General features: G+C 38.6%; 2 protein-coding genes across 3 annotated transcripts in view; both read left to right on the top strand.

Moving 5' to 3' along the window:
* Positions 1-8,467, top strand: part of LOC585668 (rab3 GTPase-activating protein non-catalytic subunit) — a 34,333-nt gene extending 25,866 nt beyond the window's left edge. For both annotated transcript variants that reach the window (XM_030998398.1, XM_030998399.1), the window contains exons 27-30: positions 5,155-5,268; positions 6,137-6,433; positions 6,942-7,100; positions 7,547-8,467. In XM_030998398.1, coding sequence (XP_030854258.1) covers positions 5,155-5,268; positions 6,137-6,433; positions 6,942-7,100; positions 7,547-7,690 — 714 coding nt within the window. In that variant the 3' untranslated portion in view covers positions 7,691-8,467. The remainder of the gene's footprint in view (positions 1-5,154; positions 5,269-6,136; positions 6,434-6,941; positions 7,101-7,546) is intronic.
* On the top strand, positions 198-3,982 carry LOC115929458. The gene is made up of 2 exons (XM_030998402.1): positions 198-1,566; positions 3,519-3,982. The coding sequence occupies exon 1, from the start codon at positions 212-214 to the stop codon at positions 1,538-1,540; it is 1,329 nt and encodes a 442-aa protein (XP_030854262.1). The 5' UTR covers positions 198-211; the 3' UTR covers positions 1,541-1,566; positions 3,519-3,982.
* Positions 8,468-11,806: the final 3,339 nt, after the last annotated feature.

An 11,806-nucleotide genomic window follows, 5' to 3' on the forward strand; every position in this document is an offset into this window, starting at 1 on the left:
GCCCTCCTCACCCACCCAAACTTCAAACTTAAGTGTAAGTTCCCTGTTCCTTACTATTGAGAGTAGCCACATTTGTAGCTTTGAATATTGACTGCGCATGCGCTTGGCGGGATCTCATGTAATAACTTCCTCCTAAATATTCATAAAATAAAGATCAAACTTCAAACGGTAAGTTCTCGTTTAATCTTACTATTTTATCGATAGAATTGTAATGTCTCAAATGGATAGCAGCACTGCTGCGTTTCCTCCGTCCGCGCTTTCACCCCAGGCCCCGCCTGGTAGCGCAGGAGCCACGGGCTCCGACGGAAAGAAAAAATTACCCAACTCCAGTGGCAAAGTCACGGCTGGCAAAGTCAGCAAGAGTGGGCCGGGGAAAGCTAAAAGTAAAACAAAGTCGGACTCGGAGCCAAAGGCAATGAGCGAGAAAAATCAAGAAGTGGAATCAACGGTTCCATTTTCTACTTTTAATAACAGACTTGATAAAATGGAAGCGCTTCTTGCGCGAGTGGTTGAGGCGTTGCCCGCTACTAATGCTACGGCTGTCACCGGCAGCTCACACCCGTCTTCGTCTCGCGGCCCCACCGGGGCTACCGGCGGGGAAGACTATGTGCAACGGCCTCCGTTCGACCACGGGAATGACATACCGCCCACCGGGCTCATGGATTTTTACGGTCTACCCGCGGATGCAACCGAAGCGGGCGCCGTCTCGGAGGAAGAGAATTTTGACTCAGACATGCCTCAACCTGATAACTTTGTCATTCCCTCGATCGCCGCAAAATTCGCAATGGCGTCGGATATCGGAGATCCTATTGAGGAGGAGATAGCCCAATCTACTTCATATCTCATGACACACCTATTGGAGGGGAAAGTTCTTGATGAAGTTACTGCAAAATACCCAGCTCCAAGCAATTGTCAGATTATAGAGGCACCAAAGGTGAACCCTGTGATATGGGACAATCTACCTCCGATGACAAAAAGCCGTGACTTGAAGTTACAGCGAGTTCAGAAATCACTCACTCATGGCATCAATGCATTTGCCCGCTCCGTTTCTACGGGCGGTATAACTGATACACAGCAAGATGCTTTGGCGTTGATTTGTAACGCTAACCTTGAACTGAACTGCCTGCGAAAAGAGCTCATAAAACCTGACTTGAATGCAAGGTTTACGCATCTGTGCAAACCTACTCTGCCAGCTACTAGACTTTTGTTTGGTGATGATCTTGGAAAGCAGGTGAAGGATCTCAAAGATCAGCAACTGGCAGCGGCCGGTGTAATGAGGGACAAATTCAAAAACCGCTTTGCTTCGCATCCCTATCGGGGACGTGGCTACAATGCACCGGGGCACCGCTGGGGCTCACAGAGCCAATCCCGCGGGTATAGCAGGCCAATGTCAGGATCGCAGGGTGGCCCTTTTTTAGGGTACAGACAGAACAGGAGGGGCAGACAGCCTCCGTACACTCAGTCTCAGGCTCCGAACCAGCCTCAAATGCAAGCGCCAGGTGCCCAGAGGGGTCCCATGGGCCAGCAGAGGAGGAAGTAGAACTCCCAAGACCAAGTCACGACAAGGTTAGTGACTCACACTTTGATCTCATTTTTAGCGAAAATGATATGACTAATGCTAGTACTAGTACTAGTAGTGTTCCCCCAGTGGGCGGTCGACTGAGGTATTTTAGGAAAAATTGGCAAGAGCTAACAACAGACCCTATTGTTATTAGGGCTGTCACGGGATACAAGATCGAGTTTGATGTAGAAAAAATTAAAGACTTGCCTGAATTAAAGGCTAAACGCTATAAACGGAGTGTCCAGGATGCTAAGCGCATTCAAGAAGAAATTACTAGCCTCCATCGTAAAAATGTTATTGAGCCCTGTGTACACGAAGAGGGTGAATTCATTTCTAATATTTTTACTACGCCTAAGAGAACTGGAGGTGTACGTCTAATCCTCGATCTTTCAGAATTGAATAAATGCATGATGTATAAGCATTTTAAGATGGATAATATCCACACTGTGCTGGATCTTGTATCCCCCGACAATTTTCTAGCCTCTGTCGACCTCAGAGATGCATATTATACAGTACCGATCCACCAAGAGGATAGGAAATACCTCAAATTCATTGTCAATGGTCAATGTTGGCAATTCAAAGCACTGCCCAATGGTCTCAGTACAGCACCAAGGCTATTCACAAAATTACTAAAGCCAGTTTTTTCTAAGCTCAGACAAGCTGGTCACATTGTGGTAGGATATTTGGATGACACAATCCTCATTGCAGAAAATGAGGAAAAGCTCAAAGCAGCTGTTAAGGCTACCACTGACATCCTTGCACAACTCGGGTTCATTATTCACCCTGAAAAATCGGTACTTACCCCCACCAAAGAGATAACGTTCCTTGGCTTTGTTCTGAATACAAATACTATGCAAATTAGGCTTCCAGAAAGCAAGGCGCTTGAAGTCGAACGCCTCTGTCAAGAGCTTATTGACACTAAGGAGCCCTCAATAAGGCATGTTGCCAGGGTTATTGGGAAGATCGTTTCAACTTTCCCAGCAGTCCAATATGGCCCTCTCTTCTATCGTACTTTAGAGAGAGACAAAATTGCAGCACTAAAAGCAAACAGAGGTCATTTCGATAGAAAAATGACACTTTCAAATGAAGCCAAGGGTGAGCTTCAATGGTGGGTCGAGCATGTAACGTCTTCATTTGCACCAATAAGAAGACCGAAACCAGACCTTGAGTTGCGCACGGACGCCAGTGGGGCTGGCTGGGGTGCTACTAACCTCCAATCATGCACAGGTGGTAGATGGAATGAAAAAGAATTGCACAAAGCTAGGCATTATGGCATTAACTACCTTGAAACAGTTGCTGCGGGGTTTGGCGTTCAATCCTTCTGTGCTGATATGGAAAATGTGCATGTACTACTCCGTGTTGATAATGTAACCGCAGTATCATACATTAACAATATGGGGGGCTGCAAGTCCGCAGATTGCAATGAGGCAGCCAAACACATTTGGGAATGGTGCATGAGTAGGAACATATGGCTATCAGCTGCCCATTTACCAGGGAAACTAAACACAGAGGCAGACCACATGTCTAGACACTTTAACCACAAGACAGAGTGGATGCTAAATACAGATGCATTCAAAGAAATTGCTCAGCAATTTGGTTCCCCAGAAATAGACCTATTTGCATCAAGATTAAACAAGCAAGTTGACAGATACATCTCATGGCTGCCTGACCCTGGAGCTGAAACAGTTGATGCTTTCACAATCGACTGGAAACCATTAAGTTTCTACGCTTTCCCACCCTTCTGCCTCATCGCAAAATGCTTACAAAAGATTAAATGCGATGATGCAACAGGCCTACTAGTAATTCCAAACTGGCCTACCCAACCATGGTTCCCTCTTTTGAAGAGTATGATTATTGGGGAGCCAATGTTCATAGCTAGAAGGCCAAACTTACTAGCACAGCCTATTACAAATGAGCCACACCCGCTTAATAATCAGCTTGATTTGCTTTGTTGCAGGTGCTGCGCCAGCCACTAGAAAGTAAAGGTTTGAGTGCAAGAGCTATCAATGTAATAGCAGCATCGTGGCGAGCATCAACGACAAAGAACTATGCCGTTTACATAAGGAAATGGAAGACATACTGCCATAAAAAAGGCTTGAACTATCTCCAGGCGAGATCCAATGATGTAATTGATTTTTTGTCAGAACTCTTTGAAAGTGAAAGAGCTAGTTATAGTGTTATAAATTCTGCACGCAGCGCCTTGTCTGCATTCCTAGTACTTGAGGATTCGTCATGTACAGTTGGAACTCATCCTCTTATTAGTCGTTTTTGTAAAGGAGCTTTTCAATTGCGCCCTCCAGCGCCAAGATATAAGGAGATTTGGGATGTGAACATAGTGTTTAATTATCTACGGAAGTGGGCACCAGCGAATTCGCTCACGCTAAAAACTCTGACTATGAAACTTTGCACACTTATGGCGCTGATATCGGCCCAGCGGGTCCAGTCACTGCACAGCTTGCATCTCGACTACATGAAAATCAAGGGCAGCGAAGTTCTGTTCATTTTTAAGGACCTCCTAAAGCAAACAAAACCAGGGAATGTGAACTTCAACTTGAAAATGAAGGCATATCCACCAGACAGGAGGTTATGTGTACTTAACTACTTGCGGCACTACTTGCGCAGAACGGAGAGCGTCAGGGGACAGGAACGCTATCTGTTCATCAGCTTCAAGAAACCGCACAAACGCGTTACTACGCAGACCATCGCCAGATGGGTGAAGGAAGCGTTGACCTCAGCAGGGATCGACACAGACATCTACAAAGCTCATTCTACTAGAGCTGCATCAACTTCAGCAGCAAACAGTTCAAATCTGCCTATCAAGCATATACTAGCCCAGGCGGGCTGGTCTTCTGAACGGACGTTTCGAAATTATTACATGAAACCAGTAGAGAACAGGAACGTCAATTTCACAGGTGCAATCATGGCGTCCTAAAGGATGTCCTAGAATTGGCATCGCCTTTTTAAGGTCAGCTGGTTTACCTTCTTAGCAGCATGCTTTAGCTTGCTATTCCATCAATAATGTATACTTTTGTGTTGAGCACTGGATCGGATGGCCTACTGAGCTTCGAAATCTCATTTAACGTAATCCCGAAATTGGTATTACGTAGTATAATTGAAAGATTAAACGAGAACTCGTTTGAGATTTAATCTCAATTATATAAGTAATATAAAATGAGGGTTTACGTCCCGCCCTTACCCTCCCTAGTGCTGGGTATTGTTATTAATTACAGTTCTCGTTATCTTTCTGCTTGGTTCAGTAGGCACATCCTCGGCTATCTACGAATATTGCTGATTAGCGCATGCGCACTAACGGGGTCTCATTTAACGTAAACCCTCATTTTATATTACTTATATAATTGAGATTAAATCTCAAACGAGTTCTCGTTTAATCTTTCAATTACAATTAATATAAGATATATGATATATTGTGTGTATATATTCTGTTGATATTTAAAAAGAAATTACTCCTGGTTTTAAAGTTCCATTATAGTCGCTGATTTCATGTTAGAGATTCTCTGCTCTGGATAAGAAAAGTACAATGTATATTAAATGTCGTTTGTGATTTGTAACAATGTGCTTTATCTTAACTACAGGTGTTGCAGTTCTTTGACTACAAAACCAAGAATGCTTTTTTCAAGGCCCTGGGTACAACATTCATACCCTCCACCCATGAGATTGACTATGGATTAGTCAAATTAAGGCAACAGGTGAGGTATATCTATTTAGTAAGAGTGTACATGGATTAGTGAAATGGAGAGAGTGTTATTAATCAACTAATATTGACGATGGCTCAGTGAAATCAAGTATGTGTTGTAGTGGAATCAAGAGATCATTATTAAAGAGTATCACCAAATGAGATTAACTATGGATTAGTGGAATCATGAGATTAACTATGGATTAGTGGAATCAAGAGAGCATTATCTAACAGGGCATCATCAACCGGGACTGACTGTGTTATAGGGAAATCAAGGAAGTAGATTTTAGGGGTAATGAAAGTTGGGCATTATTTATTATGATCGACAATGGATTAGTGAAATCAAGACAGCATTATTTAGTATCATCAAATGATATTTGCTATGGATTAGTTGATTCAAGGGATTGAATAAGTGAAATCGAGACAGAAAGTATTAGTGCTCATGTATATTTATATTGTGATTGACAATGGATTAGTGAATTGAAGACAGCAAATAATTAGGAGATACTGTCTGGTGGGATTATATATGGGCTTATGAAATCATGACTTTATGTATTAGGGGTTTTCCATAAAAATGGGAAATAGTTCAAATTGATCTTTGTGGGTCATTTTTGCTGACAAAATTTGTTTAGAAACTAAACGAGAATTTTATTTGCATGTGAGGCTGAAATGAAAAGAAGAAAGTGAACACAGGTGACCTTTAAAAAAAGATCATGAACAAAGTTGATTGGAAGAGCATTTTTTGCCTTGTTATTCGTTCGTGTGGAGAAATAATTTAATTGAAATTGAAAATAAACTTTTCAGTCCTAATCTGATCCCTTGAAATAACACCACAATTCCTGCTTTTTAATTTAATTTCCCCCTTTTTCTCTTCTTGCCAGTTCCTATTACGTCTGGTGACAGCAGCCACCTTAACCCTCCCACCCAACCACCAGTCTGAACCAGACACCACCAGAAGAACCACCTCAGATAGGAGAGATAGCACTGTGTCCACTGATGAGGGGGGTAACATTGTACCCCTAGACAACCCTAAGAAGCTCCCTAAGACCCACCTGGCCTATGTGTGGTGTAATGTAGCCCAGCAGCTAGCCCTAGCTCTCAGGGTTGACTGTGACTATGTGAAGAGGCATTTTGTGTGTGAGCTTTACAATAGTGGTTATGATGCTGTAGCTCAAGAGGTGAGTAGCAATCAAGACAACGTTGGATGAAGAGACCACATGTAATTCAACCTTGAATTAGTCATGCAGAATTCTCCTTTAATGAAGCTACTAATTAATTTTTTTCGGTGCATATTTTTTGAAAATCTTAAAGTGTCTGAACTTTTGTCTATCCAATGGTTTTCCAGTCTTCCAGTCAATATTTGATTTTCATTACTGATTATATGGACTAGGGGAGTGAAGATAACAAAAATCTCAAAAAAAGAAATCTTTCTAACACCTTGTTTGGCCTTATTATTTGACAGAATTGTCATTACGGAATGTTATAGTAGAATAATGAGGTAAGGCACGTCATGTGTTGTAACCTATCAACAAGGGCCAGTATCTTTTGAGTGTAAATACGAAATCTAATATGAGCGTTAGAAATATAATTAAGGCTGATCTTACACATTTTGACATTTAAACTATTTGTCTTTTACCAATATGTTTGTCTACACCTTCTCTCCCTCCCCCTGATTAACTCTCACAGTTGGTAGTGACCGTAGCAGAGCAGACTGAGATGGCAGTACAGCTGATTCACATCGTGGGTCAAAGGTTAGCCCAGGAGTTGATTATAGGAGCAGACTCTGTGACTGTAGAAAGACAATCTAGACTACCACCATCCCTAATCACATGGCTCAAAGCATTGGTAAGAATTGGCAAGCTTCATTTTTAGGTTCATTCCAAAATGGTATCTTTCGTCATGACTTATGTGGTGCAATGTAAATTCAAACAGTGAAACCGTTATGTCATGATACAGAAACAGACAAATATAAAATTTGTCTTCGGAATAACACAAGGAACTACTTTACATATTATCATGTGACCCACTATACCCCTGAAATTGTACCTCAAGTTTTTAATGTAACATTAGGGCTCCTTACTCACTTTTATGTTATCAAGTAGTGTTAAGGTTATTCTTTATTAGAGGGGTCTTTTATTTTCCACTGTGGAATAAGTAATGGAAAGAATAGCGTCTTTCTGGATACCTCAGTGTCATTTGCTCTTTTACCCCTGTAAACATTGAACTATAATGAGATGCTATGGTTATTATCATGGAAGCATAAATGCTTTTGTTTCTTTGTCATGATATAGTCTGGAGAGAGCCTACGATGTCCCCACCCACCTATCTCTGATACTGCTCATCTTGCTGGTCAAGCTGTGGGACTATTACCAGATACACACAACCAGTATGCACTAGCATTACAACTCATTGAAGCTGTAGGATCATTAACATGAACAGGGACGTACATAGCTTGGTGAGGAACCTGATACTACAAGAAATTGACAACCAGTATGCCCTAGCATTTACAACTCATTGCAGTCGTGGGATCATGGACTTGAACACAATCATTCCAGAAACCACAAGATACAACTAATATACTTGTATCTTGATTAAACAACTCATGACCAATGAATATGAATTTGAATTCATTAGTAGTGAACTAATCCATTAGATAACAGACATGAGTGGGATGAGAAAGGACCAGTTCAGATTGAAGTTGAGTGTACTTATACCCCATTCACACTGCAAAACCAACCGCTAATCTAACAAATCTTTGCTCTTCAGAGTGATGTATGTTTGTTGTTGTTCGGTCTGATAGTTGGTGAGGTGTCCGTCTCATATCGGTCTCAATGGTATGACTTGGGTAATATTGCTTATGTACTTAATTTCTATATTTAGCCCTGTCTCAATCAAATGGGTACTGACATTTAATGTCACCATCTAAGAGATGTGACTCGGTATAAAACTCTAGGCAAACAGGAGAGTTGACTACTAGTCCAGACCAAGTCACATCTGCCCAAGAATGTTCATAATGTGTAATCAGTGACTCAATGCTTTCAGTGTCCTGGATCTCATAATGATAACATACTGCTTATGGCACTGCAGATGACACTGCTGCAATATGACCATATTGGGCCATTCTCTCTGTCTCTTAATGGATATAGATATCATCATGCTGAATAATGCTGTATCTCACTTCAAAGTGACTGAAATTGTTTTCCTTTTACCTGTACGTACATGTAATTGCTCTTACTGTAACATTGAATCTTTATGAGTATCATAGAGACATATTGGAATCCTGTTATATTCAGAATATTTGCTCTATTTGTATCGAAGGAAAGTGAAACTGTGCAATATCATTAACCTGTCTATACACTATCTATATATATCCAAGTTTTTGAGACGTGATAAATTGTCAAATTTAGCAAGAGAATTAGCTGGATAGGTATTGATAATGGTGAGACTATTATTTGACAGTGTGATCTTCATCATGTAGACTATGATTTTGCATAGTATATATGTCTAGTGCCGCATTGGTAACCATATATTGAGGCTGTTGTATAGCCTAAATTCCATAAGGTGCTGTTCTAAGAACTATTCTTGAAAAGTATTCTGAGAACTTTTGACTATAGTGAGAGGTCATGAAAAATGTCATGGCAAATTTAAATCAGATGGAATGAACTTTTTTTCACTGCATTTGTATGCTATAAACTACATGTATTTGCATATGGAGTCATACAAATATAGACATAAGATTTCTTATGACAGTCAAGTCTTTTTGACACGAAGGAATACAAAATATTTTGTAGATTAAGACCTGCCACCTAGGATATCTATGGTTGGGGGAGGGGATGAGTGTATGTAGATGTCACATTGTCTATTTAGAGTATTATATATTAAGGGAATGAACGCCTGAAGATTTAAGACTACCAGTAATAAACAAAAGTTATGCTTTTGAGTTATGAATACCTTGCCTTAGTAATAAGCGTTGTGCTTCCATTTAATTTGAGATATAATATTGCAGTTTTTGTTTTCTACTTGACTTTTGTTTACTTTGTTAATTGATTTTTCTTCATGGTGCCCTGAGTTTATTTTCATTCATTTCTGATCAAAGGATGGCATGAAAGTTGAACAGTAACTTTTTCTTCTTACTAAAGCTATTGGATTACTTTTTGATAAATAATGATAGGATAATTCAGATACTTGATGTCACTGACATGTAGAGCTCTTGCTTATCAGTGATTTACAATCAACTGCCATCTTCAACAATTAACTTATTGCTTTTCGCCTAACGTGGGATAACTAGGAATTTATTCCTTGAAATGCAGCACGCGTAACAGCTGCACTGCTAAAGCCAGGGTAATTATGCTGCATTATTGTAGAGTGCTTAGAGACTTCTGACAAAGTAAGTGTTAGGCACTATATAAGCACTGTAATTATTATTATTATTAACTAGGACAGGATCAACTACAGATGTTTTAAAATATTTTAAAAATCAGGAGACACATAAACATGCGAGCCTCACCCGTAATGTGGAGCCAACATTTTGCTTTTTACCCTAGAATAAATGAAAAAGTAGGAGAGATTTATTAAGTAATATTACACACATATTTAAATTTTTGGAGTAAAGTGCAAGTCCTATGAAGTTTGATCGCAATGCTAACCATGATTGCTAAGTAGATGCCTTCTTTAAATCATGCCTCAAAACTTACTTATTTTGGCAAATAGAAGAAAAAAACTTCATTGCAGGAGCCTGCATCTTTGAATGTGTTTTTTTTTAAAGAAATATGGCACTATATATGTATAAAAATGCTGTGAATCATCATCTTCTATCACTGTGTAATCGTCCCATCCAGAATCTGCACAAGAACAAAACTGAACATTTCTGTGCAATTCGCCAGCAAAAGTACCTCAAGGCTTTGAATGATTTGTTCACACCAAGAATAGAATAGAATTTTTTTCTTCTTCTTAGAGAGAATCAATTACTGTTGGTGAGAGGAATATCTCTGTGAATTGTATGCCCAGTATAGACTATTGAAGCTGTATTTATGATATTTTATATACCCTAATGATATAACAGGTCTTTATTTCTATCTGTATTGGGAATTAGCAGCAAAATTGGATAGTAGAAGAGATAATTTTGGCAGAAGATGAGAGTTTTAACCCTTATCATGGTTTGGGAATCATTTCCCACATTCTTATTGATTTTTAACATTATATTCTACCAATAACCAATGCAATGAACTTTATATCTACTATATAATACATCAAGTGATATCTTGAGTGCAGATGTCCCCTTGATATGCATTAATGCATAATCAGATGATTTCCAGTATATTAAACTTTTAAAGTAGTTATTGAAAACGTTTGCATATTTATTGTCAACGTATGTATCAAAGCTGTAGATTTTTCCATGAAAATTCTTGTGTGCATCTGACTTCATACAAAGCTCTACAAATTGTCATATCATTACCATTAAACTGCAAAAGACAGAAACGAATGTCAAGACTGTTTATTTTGTCTTAATATATCTTTCACCCACACAGTGTCTCGCATATTCAATCATTGGTGAGATAAAGGCTTCATTTGCTTGATAAGTCCTAATGTGCATAACATAGTTTATTCAGTTTAATACTCTGTGGATACAAGCGCAAAATTAGTTAAATCAATCAAAATAGAAAACAGATTTCTTTCATTTCAGTACATATACATGAACAATACAAAACAAGGCATAGCAAACTATCCAAAATAATATGAATAGGTGGTGCAAATATATATATATATATTATCTTCTACATGAATTATGATTAATGTGATAAACAAAAAGGATCACAATCACAGAATGAAAATATACAATCATTCTCACTTTCACTTTCAGATACCAATAAATATTCAGTTTACTTCTTAAATCTCCATTTTGCTCAAAATTTAAGGATATAACTTTAGATATTGTATGCCATTACCTTAAATACTTACCTCAAATACTTCATTTACATACATCTTAATTTTTTACAGAGTACTTTCAAGATTCATATTACTGAATATTATTTCATTTTGTTTTAGGAGTTAAGTCTACAAAATATAATTCATACATAAATGGCGGTGAAATGTACACAAAGGAATACAAGAACATCAAACAACAAATGTTACGCACATGAATTGGAATCATTTGCATTGTAATTCTGCCAACAGAAAAATGTAAAAGAAATATTACTAGCAACCGGAATACAAATAGAAAAAGAAAAGATTTGTGTTGTCCCATCTTTAAATTGATTGTTTAATAATTTGATTGTAACAAATTTCTGAACTTATGGACTTGATAGAAAGAGATTATACCAAGTACCTATATAATTCTTGATTGTTCTAATAATGGATATTACTGGCAAATGTCCTATACATCATTATGAGAAAAATACAGAATTGACATAAATTAATAAATTGTGCTTAGAAATATTGCTGAACATTGTAATGAAAATAGGAGAGAAAACACAAGTAAATGAGCTCTTAATATACGTTTGCTACATGTCGGTTATATATTTTTAATGTAAGGCCTGAAACTCCTTAACTTC

Source organism: Strongylocentrotus purpuratus, unplaced genomic scaffold (genome assembly GCF_000002235.5).
Source record: "Strongylocentrotus purpuratus isolate Spur 01 unplaced genomic scaffold, Spur_5.0 spur5_scaffold_5, whole genome shotgun sequence".
NCBI lineage: Eukaryota > Metazoa > Echinodermata > Echinoidea > Camarodonta > Strongylocentrotidae > Strongylocentrotus > Strongylocentrotus purpuratus.

What these genes read in the sequence shown, in the direction of transcription:
- LOC115929458 (XM_030998402.1), top strand. Translation starts at nt 212, where the DNA reads ATGTCTCAAATGGATAGCAGCACTGCTGCGTTTCCTCCGTCCGCGCTT.